General features: G+C 33.8%; 1 protein-coding gene across 1 annotated transcript; it reads right to left on the bottom strand.

Moving 5' to 3' along the window:
* Nucleotides 1-547: 547 nt before the first annotated feature.
* On the bottom strand, nt 548-15827 carry LOC114283473 (polyadenylate-binding protein-interacting protein 9). The gene is made up of 10 exons (XM_028226281.2): nt 15033-15827; nt 13083-13193; nt 12925-12969; nt 4029-4101; nt 3817-3929; nt 3601-3660; nt 3322-3369; nt 3158-3226; nt 965-1026; nt 548-870 (listed from the first exon to the last, which is right to left on the bottom strand). Exons 1-10 carry the CDS (start codon nt 15351-15353, stop codon nt 810-812), a joined length of 963 nt encoding a protein of 320 aa, XP_028082082.2. The 5' UTR covers nt 15354-15827; the 3' UTR covers nt 548-809.
* Nucleotides 15828-16100: the final 273 nt, after the last annotated feature.

Below are 16100 nucleotides of genomic sequence, written 5' to 3'. Positions count from 1 at the left end.
TTTAGTGAAGAATCAAACACCAATCAATGGCTCAGCGAGATGGAACAGATATTTGCCCTCCATTCCATGAAGAAGAACAGGACACAGGTCACTAATTCAACAATGAATGGGGCGGAGGGAGGGGTCATGGTGGGTACAAAAGGTTAGGGTTTCATACATTAGAAATGAAGATAGAGTTGGCATTAGGGTGGGTACTCAAAGAAGAGAAAAAATTTCAAAAATAATTTAGTGGAGGTTTAAAGAAAATGAAAAAAAAAATGGAAGGTATAGATTGCGGGAGAAGAAATAAAAACCAGCAATCTGAATAATTATGCAGGGAGGTTTAGCACCTCCAACCTAGCTTGAAGTGGGTTCGGATGCAACAGTTGGTTCAGTAACCTAGTGTTTGCCTTATATATTGCTTTCAATTCCAACTCACCACACCCACTAGAAAACAGTTCCTTGCCATATGTTCACATACATACATATCTATATACACATATTTGTGTGTGTGTGTGTGTGTGTGTGTGTGGGGCGTAAGAACAATAAATAGTAACGGGAACCAGCATTGTCAAAGTCATAGATTGCATTGCAAAAACAAAGCAAGGATTTAAGTTAAAAGTCGAACCAAACCGTCCCCAAAAAACTTCGATTGAAGCAGGGTCACGATAACGTTCACAGTTGCAGGAAAAAGTTACTGTTGCTATAAAAAAGGATAGAAACACTGAAATGAAAAAGAAAGGTTCGGCACTTGAGCACAACATCATTCTCTCTCAACAGGGAGTACATTTGACTTCCATCCATTGCTCTCTCCGGCTCTGCCAATTGGATCAGTTAATGTAGGCGGGGCGAGGAACACGAGGCCTCACAGGGGTCTTTGAAGGACTTACCCTACATTATTAATGAAATTTTCAGGAAAAGAATGTTGCCAGTTTAATCAGAAAAAGCTCAGTAGATACCGCTACTGTTCTGAGAATTTTTTTACCTGATGGGTTGGGTTCCCAAGAGCCTCCCGCTACAATTCAGTGCTGCAATGGCACTCTCTGCCTGCACATAGAGGAAAAGAATCAGTTTTGAGAGAGAAATGGTTCCCAATCTGCAATGAATCCTAATTAAAAATAAATAAATAAATCATTGAATAATCCAACCACTTAAGGTCACAGAGTTTGGTTTCAGATTCTTTTATGCAATGTAAATAAAAAGCTCCTCCATATCTAAAAAAGAAAAAGAAAAAACAAATTTATACAACAAAAAATTAAAGAAGTGTGGAAACAATAGTCCGTAGACAATGTTTAGCACCCATCCGGCAATAATCAATATCACTATAAGTCATTCTCAGATGAGATAATTTGGCACTTAGAATCATATTCTTGGCTGTTCAATCCAAGTTCTTATATGATGATTTGAATTTGAAATTGAATTTGATGATAATTGTCCTACAAACTTAAACTATTAGAAAAGAAACTCTATAATATATATCAAGCTATGTAACGACCTCCCGCTTGCAACCTGACTCACACATGGAGGGACAAATAAACAAACATACAAATTAAATTGGACATGATGCAAAATAGTTCTTCTCCGGACACAAAATCCAATCACAAAATTGGACACAACCCTCTTACATAGAGTGGTATCCATTAAATTTGTGGATCCCAACTCTATGTAAGAGGGTTGTCCTATTCTGTGATCAGTTGTGCACTAAGAATTATTTGATGCAAAATATCAAGCACAATAAGGGAACAAACTCATACTACGGGAGTTGAATCTGTGACCTCCTGGGACTAGAGTTGGGTACCATGCTAGAGTATCAATTGTTCAAAAGCTTAAACTACTAAGAAATGGACCCAACAATACATGATAAACATGAAAAGGAACTCATAGTCAGTGGTTCACATGTGCATGTGTGTAACACTGAAATTGCATCTCAGAAGTCAAAGACAGTTTTATGGAGAAAAAATAAAAAAACGAGCTATCCCATAATTAGTATATATAGAGGCTGGATCAATTAACACTAAGATTGGTAAGTGCAACAGTAATGAAGAGTGATAGAATCACTGTTAATGGAAATGAGATGGGGAGGGAAAGACCTAAATTGACATAGGATGTCCTAATAAAAAGGGTATGAATTTATTTAATTTTAATAGAGCATATAGCCCTTGACAAAGCAGAATAATGAAAAATGATTCATGAAAAGCTTGGTAAGTAATAATTGTGATTCAATTGACGTTCCATGAAAAGCTTCATTTTGAGAAAAGGTTTAATAAAAAATATTTTGTTAATAATAAGGTGAAAAATAATTCTACTTTTTGCCCCCAATGATTCCACATTTGGTTACTTCATACCTTTTGACTAAGAAGCATTGACACGGACATGAACACGAACACAGATATGAATACGCGAACACGCAAATTTTCAAAAAATGCAAAACACGACACGTGCAAAACATATAATTTTATATATTTATTATACGTCTTATTTTTTAATATTTAATATGTATTTTATGTCAAATATTTAATTTTATCAAATATAATGCTATTTTAGCAAAAAAAAATTAAATTTAAAAAAAAAAAAAAAAAAAAAAAAAGTCCTCAACTTGTTCTTAACTTGTCCCTAGTGTGTCCCAATGAATCCGCAGTGTGTCCCAAGTGTACCAGTGTGTCCGACATGTGTTCAGAGTGTGTCTGGCTCGTGTCCAACATGTGTCCGGAGCGTGTCGGGAGCGTGTCCATGTCTTACACATGTTAGACACCTGTACGTGACCTCTGAAGAGGTCTTCGTCTTCATAGCCTTCCGACAAGGCTAAACATTTTAAGCTAGCAACATTTGCACCCACAAAGAGACATCAATAATAAATGGATGAGACAGCCTCCATACCAAAGAACAAAATTTATTTATCCTAGGCAAGCAACGTAAAGGCAAAAAACCATGATAGAAAGGGAACTCATGTGGAGTAAAGCACACAAAAAAAACACAACTTATCCACTTTGGAGATGTATATTTATATTGTGTATTGACATTTAGCTTGCAAAATCAAAGCAGACAAATCTAAAATTACATAGAATATTATGCCTATTAAAATCGTAGTTCTATCGTGAAGCCGTTGAAACATAATTGAAGAAAAAGAACCTAAGCAGTAATTGAACTATCACTCAACTTCACAGAAAAGTGACCTCACCATAGCAAATTCAACAAAAGCAATGCGGGTTGAATGCACATTATCCCCCAAAAGCCTCAGGCGAGAAACCTGCACAAGAGAGAAAAATTAGCAGATAATTGAAGAGAACTGCTTAACTAACTACTGTGGAACAAAGGAGAAAAATAAAAAATCATTGTCCTCACCTCACCACAGCATGATTCGAAAAAGAGCTTGATATCAGCTTGAGAAATCTGCAATAACAATAAATTATTTTAAATTTTCTTATGAATAAAAAACGAATTCTTTCAATTTGAATTTTCTCAATTAGCTGTTCAAATTACTCAATTGCAATCACTGCATATAAGCTAGGGAACATAAGCTCCAATCCAGCAGGCATTATATGAAATGCAAAGACGAAATCATAAAAAGCATTAAGAGGAAACATAGAGGTCAATACTGACAAAATATAGAAGAGTATATACCTGCTTATCAATATTTGTACAATAGACCGTCCTTGCACACATCTCTCGTTCATCTTCTGACTATATGTTAAAAAGTATATAATAAAAAATAAAAACAAAACAGATGGCAATCTCCATAGAAATAAAAACTGAAATATTAACCAGACTGGAAGAAAGCATGTTGTGCAAGCACTGAACAGATATGAACATAGTAGAAATGGCTAGAGTTTTTCATACCCTGGGGAGAAATGTTGGATTCACAGGAAGGATAGCAGTCTTCGAAGGCAAGACCCTGATTGGATAGAAACCTATGATTGTCCCACAAAAGTTAAGAGCATCTCTTGCACCTCCTGTCCACATTAATCCATATGAGCTGTGGGTAATTGTTTTAAAAAAAAATCTGTTTTCAAGTATATTACAAAGATTTTAGGCCAAAACAACCAACTTACGCTCATCAGCAAACTCTACAAATGCAAAGCGAAGACGTGAATGTGGATCGCCACAAATTCGGCAATCAACAACCTTCAAATAAAACATACCATAGAAGAATGTTAAATCATAATACTATTTCCCTCAAAGTATCCATGTTCATTAGATATGAAAAGTGTTAAGGGTGTATGGGATATGTGTCTGACATTTGTACCCAATTTAGACGCTTGAATCCTCTAATTTTTTAGGATGTTTGGAGAGTAAACTCACATTTGTTAGTAAAGAAACATTTTTAGTCTTTCATATGGGTGAGAATTTTTTCTAAATCCTACTTTCAGGTATATTTCTATAAAATTTAAAAAATCTTATCTAAGAATAGTATACAATATATGCGTCCATGATGTGTTCCCATAACCATATCCAACTTTTGGATATATATTCCAATATCCTAAGATTTAGATTTATGAAGGTTGGACGGTTGGACAAGCACCTACACTTGATACTTGTACTCAAGTCCATGTAAGATTTATCATATTGTCTAGTATCTACCAACTCCCGTTTCTGCCAAGGAATGGATAGAAACTACATTTTCATAGAAAAAGGAGAAATGGGAGAGGAAAATAGATAACCAAACCAAGCCTTAAGTCCCATCAAATAGGGTCGGCTACATGAATCCTTCTTCTCCATTCGACTCTATCAACAATCATTTGATTAGTCAAATTAAGGAGATTCATATCTCTATTTACTACACTAACTCATGTCAATTTGGGTCTGCCCCTTACTCTAACATTTCCATCTACCATCATTGTATCGCATCTCTTCACTACTACCTCTGTTGATCTCTATTGTATATGACCAAATCATCTCAATCTATTCTCTCTCAACTTACAAAGCCAAATGGAGAGATTAAACCACAAGTAAAAGATAGCAATTCAAATTGAATAAAATCCTTATACTAAACTTAAGCACATGTTTTACACAAACTTTGGGGGTGTTTGGGAAGTTGCCTATTTTAGTAGGCTATTTTAGTTTCTGGCTATTTTAATAGGCTAAAATAGTTGTGTTTGGAAAGAGGATTAGATTTTTTTGTAGTTTGGATGCGATGTTTGTGAGAGAAAAAGTAAAATGATTATGGGTTTGATGTGACATTTGTCTTATTAGCTATTTTAACTTATTTTGTCTTTTACTGCTATTTTAGCCCAAAAAAGCTAATTGCCAAACACTCCCCAAAGGGTGTGTATCATATGCACGTCGTCATGCATTTTTCTAGTACATGTTACACATTTTTGTAGCAAATGTTACGTAATTTTCCTGTAGATTTATCATAATTTGTGATTCAAAATTGAAGTTACACGTTTTTTTGGTAATGTTACGCATTTTTGTGGAAATATTACACATTTTTTCATCAAAATATTTTTGAGCCACAAAATGTAACATCACCACAAAAATGCGTAATTTCATTTTTGAACCACAAATTATCATAACTCTAATAGAAAATTACATAAAATTTGCTACAAAAATGCGTAACATGTACCCAAAAAATGCATAACAAGGTGCACAGGGGTTCCCTGCTATATACATCAAGGAAGTCAGATATTGGAGCATGTAAACAATTTGGATGCAGCACTTTTAGAGAAGTCAGCAGGTCCATTAAGAAGCGTCCAACAGGAATAGAATTTTGAGCAAAATATCTTAGCGTTTACCAAAACTACTTCTAGTGGTGGGATAAAAAATATGTGAAAATACATGGAAAATAAATGCATAAACCATGGTAATAGTAGATACAACCATACAAGACTAGATGAACAATACCCTGCAAAAATATCATCCCTCGGTGCTCCCTTTTGCTATGGGTGATGTCTAGGTGATGCTACAACATAATTGTCTACGAAAAACTTTCATAAAACCATGGATTTAAACCAATCTGTAGAACAAAAGGTCACAATTGCATTTATACATCATGCATCCACTAAGAGAATGTCATTTGTACATGGTGACAAGTCGAAATAACATATGGATTCAGTCAATACTACACATATTTGAACAAAACTCTGCAACTTTTTAAGTGATCACATACTGCAATCATTTTCAGTAAAGGCTTAGTATAAGAGGAGACCCACCACCAAAACTTTTAATTTGAAACCAGTGTAAACAGAAGGGTTATGAAAGTATTGAACACATCACACAACAATTATGAGAGAATAAAATTGGTAATGATGCCTAAAGCACCAAGTTACGTTCAGTCAGGATGAATAGTAAGTGAAAGCATAATGGGTAGTGCAGAGACATTCATAATAAAAAGCACTAACAGGTTGGCATCAAACTGAATGAACTAACAAGTTCCATAAAACCACACAAATTAAGGACAGTCATACCAGACAAAGATTCAATACAAAAACAAAAAATCGCTAACAATCATGACATCACCACATTACCAAGCCTATTTTGTGCCTACAGAAATACAATATGCTGATAAAAATAGCCATGATGTATGTGTCTTACATGAAACATCTAATCCAATCCCTTTAAACCACCTGATTTAGAGAACAACTACCCGCAATTGAATTCTCCATGCCGACAATTCCTCAAATGTAAAAATCATACCATGACTTGACTTTTTGGAAGTATGAAGTAATATTTTAAGGTTGGTCAAGGCGTATGAAGCATGAGTACTTTGACAAACATGCCGAACCAAACCGGGTGCTTACCGAGTACCGATACTTTGTACGGTATTTCTGCATACGTACTAGGTACATGAAACACGTATCCAAATTTTTTATTCTTAATTTTTGCCGTACCACAAATATATCTAGTACATATCCAAACCGAACCTCATTTAAAATAGTGTTTTCTTCTAATACAAAGGTAAAATTAGTTTCATTAGACTTTTTTTTATTGTTATTATTATGCTTAGCATGATTTTAAAATTAAACTATGGTTTGTAAGTTATTTAATATAATGACATTTAATTTTGGTTTATATCTTTACTTTTGGCATTAAATGTGAATTGTAGGTTGGATCTTAGTTGCACGAAACGGAAGCGCGAGCAGGAACGGGAAATCGTAGACATTTCAAGAATCGTTGGTAAGCGTTTGTATATATATTAAATAATATAATATATAAAAATATATTGTGAGATTATATTTATTTATTTTCTCTAATGATAATTAAAATATATGTTATAAATTTAAAAATAAAATAAAATAAAATAAAATAAAATAAAATAAAAAATAAGTATAAAAAATCATATGTTAAAATATTATAATTATATACTTTTATTAGATTTTTTTCATTTATTATAAAATATTTATTCTAAATTATTTATATTATTCTTTTATCTATTAATTTTAGAGTGTTTTTGTTAAAAATTATTTGTTTTATTTATTCTCTTACAAAAATAAAATAAAAGAAAAAAGAGGGAGAGGAAAAGAAGACAGATGAATGGAATAGAAGAAGAAGAGGAGAGAGAGAGAGAGAGAGAAAGAGAGAGAGAGAGAGAAGAGGAGGAGGAGGAGGAGGAGATCGATCTCGAGAGGAGATGAGAGAGAGAGAGAGGAGACAAGATTGACTGAGGGAGATGATGAGATAATCGAGAGAGAGAGAGAGAGAGAGAGAGAGAGACGATGAGATCGATCGATCGAGAGAGACGACGACAGAGAAATTGAGGTCGAGAGTGAGGATGACAAATCTAGATAAGTTCCTTCTCTTCTCAGATTCGCGTTTCTCTAGCATTGGACTCGCGATTTTTCTCTGATTCTTCCTTAGAAGTGCAAAATCGCGCTTCTTTGGTTGATTCGTGAGCAACTTCAGCGATTCCTGCTACTAAGGGTTGGATCGTAACAAACTAAATCATTTAACTAATTTTTGCATTAATCCAAATTAAAAATATATTTTTTTTAACAAACATACTGAGCCATACCCGTATCCTAATTTTTTTAAATTTTACCGTAACGTACCCGTACCCAGGGGCAGAACAATGCTTTGAAAAATGGTGTCAATTGACACCACTGAACTTCAAAATTTTGACAGAGTATATGTAAAAAATTATGAGTATTTACAAATTGAACCTAGTGGGCCTAAATAAAATAAATTAATTTTTAAACTTTTACAAATTGACCCCAGTAGGTAAAAACAAAATCAAACTTTATTTAAAAATTTAGGCTTCTAGAAACAAACCAAACGTTTGTTTATTCCTCTTGGAGATTGGACATCGACTTTTGGTTCTCTCCATCGACTATTGCTTTACTTATTATTGTTGAAGTAATGGTGTTAATATCCCAATATTTTGTTTTTACTTGTAATTTCACTAGTTTGAATTACTTTTGTCAATGTGATTTGGGAATATATAAAATTTACTGAGTATTATGTGAATGTTAATGTTGACAGATTATGTAAAACTAAAAATATGATATATGACATTGATGATACTTTGTTAAATGACCCCACGCTAAAGGAAATTCCTGGCTACGCCACTGCCCGTACCCGTACCCATACACGTGCTTCATAGGTCAAGGTGATTAGTCTATAGAGAAGTGCCATATGCAGTTAAAATTTGCTACTTTTGAGTATTATTGATTATAAAGCTCTCTTCTGAAAAAATCATTATGTACAAGGGAAAAAACATAGAAACTTGAGTGTCCGCATAATATTCAGTTACTGCTGGCAAAACAACATGAATCACCGTCTGAGCATCATCTAATAGTCAGCAAAACAATGTAAAAGCCCACAATACGTAGAGTGGGAGTCAAAAGTGGCACTGTGAGCATGATTATTTCTAAGAATTCATGTAGTCCAAAGCACATGAACAGAAGCAGCTATCTATGCATGTTTGTAAATAACATATTACATTTTTCAAACAAATTACAAATGGAGTAATTAAATTTGAGAAGAGTCTTGCATCCTAGCAGTCCTCCTCAGGAAGTATCAGTCATACTGATGGTGGATTCAAGTCTAACTTGCAGCAGCAGTCTATAGTTACCACTCAAACCCCCAAATAATAATAATAATTAATTAATTAATTAAAAAATCCCACAACAGAAAGTAAATTCCAAGGGAAACCTTCTGACCTGGTCTCCACAATTTGTGAATGTAGGGAAATTTATCCCCACATGGAAGAATTAAATATCCTATTCCTATGTAAAAAACACTCAAACATGGGCTGAGTTTGAAGGGAAAGAAAGACATGGGACTCTGGTCTAACTGAAATTTTGACAATTGATTGACTAGAATAACAAAATAGAATTCATGATCACAGTGGCGTCCCTCAATCAATCAACATTTCATGATTCCAATCAATTGCAGTCAATCAATAGAACTATGCTATACACTAACAGAGCAATCCTCAGTTGACATGGGAAATTCCAATTGGTTCACTAATTCTATCCATGTCATTTCCACCTATCATTCCTCTCCCTTGTCTAACTTTATGACATACGAAAAAAGCTTCCAATCACCATTAGACAGTTGTAGACATGCCAAAAGCATCCAAGCCAGTCACCACAGGTCAAAACCAACAATTAAGCCAACACAGATCTATGATATAAAAATGTTTGTATAATTATGATCTCATTGTGATAGAATATTGTAATTTGTGAAGTTGCACATGCTTGATTACTCATCAAGATAAATTAAAATTCATGCCATGCACCAAAGAAGCAGCGTAGCTATTCTGCCACAACAACCTTTCGGTGTAGAACCAGAAGAGACAAAGTGGTAAACTAGGGTTTCTGAATTCTCTCAATCAAGATTCATAAACATGACGTGAGTATCTTTCTTACATAATCCCATATATATATACATTCCATAACCAAATAAGGTTGTCAATTGGCACCTAGAATTAGAAGAAAAAATAAATAAATAAATAAATTAAATTAAAAATAAAATAAAAGAGAAAAAAAAATCCTAAAATATGAAACAAGTCCTAAAATTAAAATCTCCTAGAATTATTAGGTTGTCAATTGGTGCCTCTTGCACCTAAAATATGTATTCATACATTTCCTTTCTTGAACCCCATCACCTTCCTTCTACATCCAACATTTTTAGGAATCACTTCCAAAGGCTAAACAAGCAATATGTTTCACCAAACACTCATCAACATATAATGGTATGTCTAAGTAAGACCGGTATACTTGGAAAATTCAAGCAGTAGCTTATACCAGTCTTTCAAGGAACACAGAGAAAAGTAAGCTTTGGTGTGTCTTGTCCAATGTTCTTAATACTATACCAGCTATAGTACCATTTTTGTCATTGGTATGGCACATACCGGGATCGGTATATTTTCGAATACTGTATGGATTTATCGTTATATAATATATATTTATCAAAAATACTATATTTATTTATAAAATTTAAAAAATATGATGCGACATTATTTAGTTATTCAACAATTCTTTTAATTTCATGACTATAATGAATAAAATATGAAACTCACCTTTTATTTTTTTTAATATAAAATTTAAATACATCAAGTTGTCATATCATCTTGCATTGGTCATGTCAACCTTTCACCATCTCAGTAGAAAAGAAAACTGGCTCAGTAAGTGTATACTTCCAATGGTGAAAGCTTCTCTCTCTCTCTTACCTGGTTGAAGACTCAAAGCTTCTACCATCCATCCATCACATTGCTTTTCAACACTGGCCAGCAGTTTAGAGATGGACAGAGATGGAGTTGTGCGTGAAGGACTGTGCAGCAGAGATTGAGAGCTTGAGCAGCAGGAAAAGCTTCACAACCCCAAAAAAAAGGGATCCTAGAATGTGAATCCCTTTCACCCTTTCACCTTCGTGGTCTATAAAAAGAATCCAACTTCTCTTCTTTTTCTTTTCTATTCTTTTTTTTTTTCCCCCATTTGCAACTAGTACACAACCAGAACGCCAGTATGACCCGAAAAAGGGCAAATTTTCCTGGTATTCCCGAAATTATCTGAGAGAGGCCGGAACGGAAATGATAGTTCAGCATACTGGTTTCTTGCTAAAATGGACCTGTACAGAATGGATTTTATAGCCTTGGTCTTGTCACGAAATTATTGCCATTTCCTTCTCCACTTGTTCCACTATATTATTCTCATAGGAAGATAATAATCTTAAGCACAATTAAACCTAATATAGTCTTAAGCATAATTAAACCAAATGCAGTGACATGATTTTATCTCTATTATCTAATGCCTATGACAATACAAAAGACCCTGTGATCATTTCTAGAGAAGGCCTCTTCTTCCCTGATATTACGGTATATATTTAATATATTAGTGTGTAGATATATTTTTCTATGTAATTTAGCAAAAGTGATAATTGAATCTTTATGATTCGCAATTCAATTCGATTCATGCTTCAGTACAAGGCCACTTTGATTCACCATTCAAACCCCAATTTAACTACCATAATAAACATACACATATATATACCTACCCAATCCAAACTACCCATTCATCATCATCACATCATCTCCACCACCACCACTGCCATCATTCAATGCAAGCTTATTATCACAAACACTACCAAGCATTATCACTCAACATTAACCCACCAAATGTCAGCCGTAGAAGCTCACCACCAAACATGATCAAATTCATGAATAACTAAGCAACTAGAAAGACTCAAACTCAATAATTACACACCATAAGTAGCAACATTACCATCTATGCAGCATATACTCACACAAACACCCCTTTCCGAACTACGAAATTATATTTAAAATTTAAATTTGATGAAAAAAGAACATAGTTAGAGAGATAATGGGTCTTTTCCAGTTTAGAGAGATTAAACGGAGAGATGGGTTTTCATATCTTTTGGCAAAACAATAAATAAATTAGAAACAAGTGTTGGTATATATATATATAGAGAGAGAGAGAGAGAGAGAGAGGGGAGTTGGTGGTGGTGGTGGTGGTGGTGGTGGTTATTGGATGCCTTGGGTCACGTTAGTAAAGAGTGGAGGTGCTGCTGCTGCTGCTGCTGACGCCAATGATGGTGGTGGTGATTGCGTGGTTTGTGTCAGTTTGGTAGAGAGAGACAGGTGTTGGTGGTGGTGGGGTATTTTTTCACTTGGCCAAATGGGTCAACATAAAGAAAGAGGATGGTGATGGTGATGGAAGATAATGTGTTCAAAAAGTGTCACATGTCAACGAGAGAGTGGTCTATAAATAATTAATACTCTTTCAACATGATAGGTTTATGCTAATCATTCCATAAGGTTAAAATCAAAAATCAAAAATACAAAGAGCCAAAATCATTAGTTGATTGATGATCATTTAACAAGAGAGGGGTGTCTGTCACACAATTTTCAAAATATGGGAGGTTGGTTTACTTCCCAATAACACAAAGTACCATGCTTAATACAACCAAACCTCTAGGGTAATTAATGTAATTTAACCTTCTATAAATCTTGTCATATAAACCAACTCAAGGTTGGACATTCTCTTAAGTACAATCTCTGCCTCAAGAATGGAGTTTCAAACCCATTCACATCCCTTGTAAGGTTGGATTCTGACAATATTCTATCCCTATGGTTAAAATTTATGATCCAACCCAAATTTAATGTCAGGGGTTGGGTTGGAATCTGCTCAGGCGAAGCCCAACAAGTGTGAAGTCTATCTATTAAGCACTCAGACATACAAAAGAAGGATATTACTTGCTTTGGATTTAGTAGAAGGTATGGCTTTACAAAAAACCAATTGACAATACGGATTCATGTAATTTATCAAAAAAAAAGAAAAAAGAAAATATGGATTCATGTAGTCTGCGTCAAGCAATGGAGATTAAGAATGTCAACTTAAGGTGAGTGGAAAGGCTCGTAAAAACGTTGTTTCTTTAACTTGCCAAAAGTTTGAAAGCAACCAGATCTGACCTCAAAAATGCACTCAAGAAATCATTTATCAACAACTAATACAACGAATTAACTACAGTTCAAGTGAGCAAACTTACTTGTCCACAATTGCTAAACAAGGCAGCAAGACGCTCTTCAGTGACCTAATTTGAAATGGTAAAAGAGTTTTGTTAATGCAAATTATCCAAGATTATATGAATCAATAGCATTTTTAACAATAGAAAGCACAAAAAAGTTGTGCTTGATTTCTACTTACAGTTTGATCAATTTCAGAAACATACACCGTTCGCCTAATACTATCTTCTCTTTGAGCTCTAAAAGCCCTGCCATTCAACTTTCTCCTCCCCTGGTTATAACTGTTTCTTCTCTGGCAAATATGCAAAATAAATAATTAAATAAATTTTTAAAAAGTCACATGAACAACAACACATACAAGATGATACAAAAGTCAATGCTCTCACAATCTTTTCTAGTAGAAACAATTTATTGTTGAACAAGAAATCACAATAAAAAGAAAGGAGTAAAAATTATATTCAACAACATCATGGTTTAGAAACATATTGAAAAACAAAAATTACATAAAAAGGATGGACAAAAATATATGTTAAAAACCATGAAGCAAAAAATTATAATGGCAAAGCAAATAACTAACATAACTAAGAAAAGCTCAATTTAGATCATACTACTAAATATTGAAATGTATAATCAATAAATATACAAAGTAAAACCCACAAGTATTACAAATAAAAAAGAAAAAGAAAATCACAAAACCACATACATCTAGAAAACAAACACAAGCAAGTCAGAGCAAAGCAATTGAAAACAGCATGCATTGACAATAACCATTAATTACAACAAAAATGGATAAATACATATGGTAAAATACCACAAATAATATCATGACAAAAAGAAGAACCCCACACAAGTCAACAATCTACAATAAAAAGCACATCCAAGTTCAGAAACTCCACTACACATCATAAACATGTGGAGATTCAGAAATATTGTTTGAATCACATTAGTTAATAATTACAACAACAGCAGATAAATTGTACGCATTACAACCACATCTATGTGAAACAGACAATCGAATTTCGAAAACAAATTTCCAACAAACTGACTGTTCAAAATCCATTTCTCTAAGACACAAACATGTGTCAGTTCAGAAACCCAGTTACTATCATTTTAATTAATGATTAACAAAGATCAACAATAGATAAATTGTATGGATTACAACAACATTTATGTGAAACCGACAAAATGCACTTCAAAAATACATTTCCAACAAATTGAATCTTCGAAATCCATTTCTCTAAGACACAAACACATATCAATTTAGAAACTCAGTCACTATCTTTTTAACCAATGATTAACAAAGATCTGCAGCGGATAAATTGTACAGATTACAACCACATTTATGTGAGACCAACAAATTGAACTTCGAAAATAAATTTCCGACAAATTGAATGTTCGAAATCCATTTCTCTACGACACAAACATGTGTCAATTTGGAAACTCAGTTACGCTCTTTTTAACCAATGATTAACAAAGATCTACAACAGATAAATTGTACAAATTACAACCACATTTATGTGAAACCGACAAATTGAACTTCGAATATAAATTCCCGACAAATTGAATGTTCGAAATCCATTTCTCTATGACACAAACACATGTCAATACGGAAACTCAGTTATGATCTTTTTGACCAATGATTAACAAAGATCTACATCGGATAAATTGTACAAAATACAATCACATTTATGTGAAACCGACAAATTGAACTTCAAAAATAAATTCCCGACAAATTGAATGTTCGAAATCCATTTCTCCAAGACAAACACTTGTCAATTCAGAAAATTCAGTTACGATCTTTTTAACCTATGATTGACAAAGAACAACACATACACAATTGAAAGCATAAAAAGCATGAATTTAAAAGTAACAAAACAGAAACCGAAAAATCTGTTAATCCTCGACAGAAACACATGACAATTCAGTAAAACCAACAAGATAGATTGCATAAAACATACATATAGAAGTGGGAATTTTACAGATTAAAACCCCTCAACACTAAACAATCTACAACACTTTCATCAAAAATTACAAGATAAAGAAAACCCATCAATCAAAATGAAGAATTGAATCAAACCCAACAAAAGATACGCCAAAATACAAATTCAGAAACCGAGAATTGAAATTATACCCTTCGATTGTTGGGGAACCCATCACTGCCCAAATGCTTATTAACTGGAGATAAATTGTCGGGAGCCAATTGATCGCGATTACGATCATTCAGATAAGAAGAAGGAAAGAATTCCTTGGCCAGAGGATTCAACTTCAGCTTCGACAACATGTCGACGATGTCTTGCATTTTTTTGAATTCCGATTTCGAATCACCAGTATTCACAGATTCAACATTGGTTTCAGCATCAACATTACCATTATTCTTAACAGTGTCAGTGTTGGGTGAGGACTGAACCACAGGAGCTTCCTCACCATAAGACGCCTCGACACCGGCGGCCATGGAATCAAAACCACCCAAACCAAACCCACAAACAAACAAAAAAAAGTACACACACAACAATTTTCTCTCTCTATATGTATAGAGAGAGAGGAGAAAGAAGCTGGGGTTTTTGAGATTTGGGTGATCTTAAAGAGTGATTCTTCTATTTGTTTGTGTATGTATATGTAATTGAAGGGTAGAGATAACAAAACCAAATTGGAGGAAAAGGGTTGGAAATAGGGATAGATATGAGAGATGAGAGATGAGGATGAGAGAGAAAGTGAAGTAGGGTTTTTGGGTTAGCTATCTATCTCAAATTGATCACAGGTGGTGTTTGGTTTTTGTTGATGGTTTATGCAGGAAGAACAGGTGGCTTTGCCTTTGGCCTTCTCTCTATCTCTCTACACTTTTTTTTTTTTTTTTTTTTTTTAAGAGAGAGAATGAGTCTGTAGAGAGAGGGATGAGAGAGTTGAAAGTGTCTGGGATTGAATAAATTTTGTAAGCCGACAAAATATAGGCTAAAATAGTTAATAAGACAAAATATCATATCAAATCCATAATCATTTCACTTTTTCTCTCACAAACATCACATCTAATCACAAAAAAATCCAATTATCTTCCCAAACACAAAAATTTTAGCCTACTAAAATAGCCAAAAACTAAAATAGCCTACTAAAATAGTCACTTCCCAAACGAGGCCATTATGTAATATTTTTTATTATCATTAGCGGATGGGATATGTGATATTGGTTTGAGATATTTTAAATA

Source organism: Camellia sinensis, chromosome 7 (assembly GCF_055761805.1).
Source record: "Camellia sinensis isolate YWXY chromosome 7, ASM5576180v1, whole genome shotgun sequence".
In the NCBI taxonomy this organism is placed as follows: Eukaryota; Viridiplantae; Streptophyta; class Magnoliopsida; order Ericales; family Theaceae; genus Camellia; species Camellia sinensis.
This window is presented reverse-complemented; position numbering and strand designations above follow the sequence as displayed.

Excerpts from the sequence above, each read along its gene's own strand:
- LOC114283473 (XM_028226281.2), bottom strand. The coding sequence starts at position 15,353 with ATGGCCGCCGGTGTCGAGGCGTCTTATGGTGAGGAAGCTCCTGTGGTT. Across the intron at positions 4,102-12,924 it reads TGTTTAGCAATTGTGGACAA|GTTGTTGATTGCCGAATTTG; the intron begins GTAAGTTTGCTC and ends TTTTATTTGAAG. Across the intron at positions 3,661-3,816 it reads ATCCAACATTTCTCCCCAGG|TCAGAAGATGAACGAGAGAT; the intron begins GTATGAAAAACT and ends TTTAACATATAG.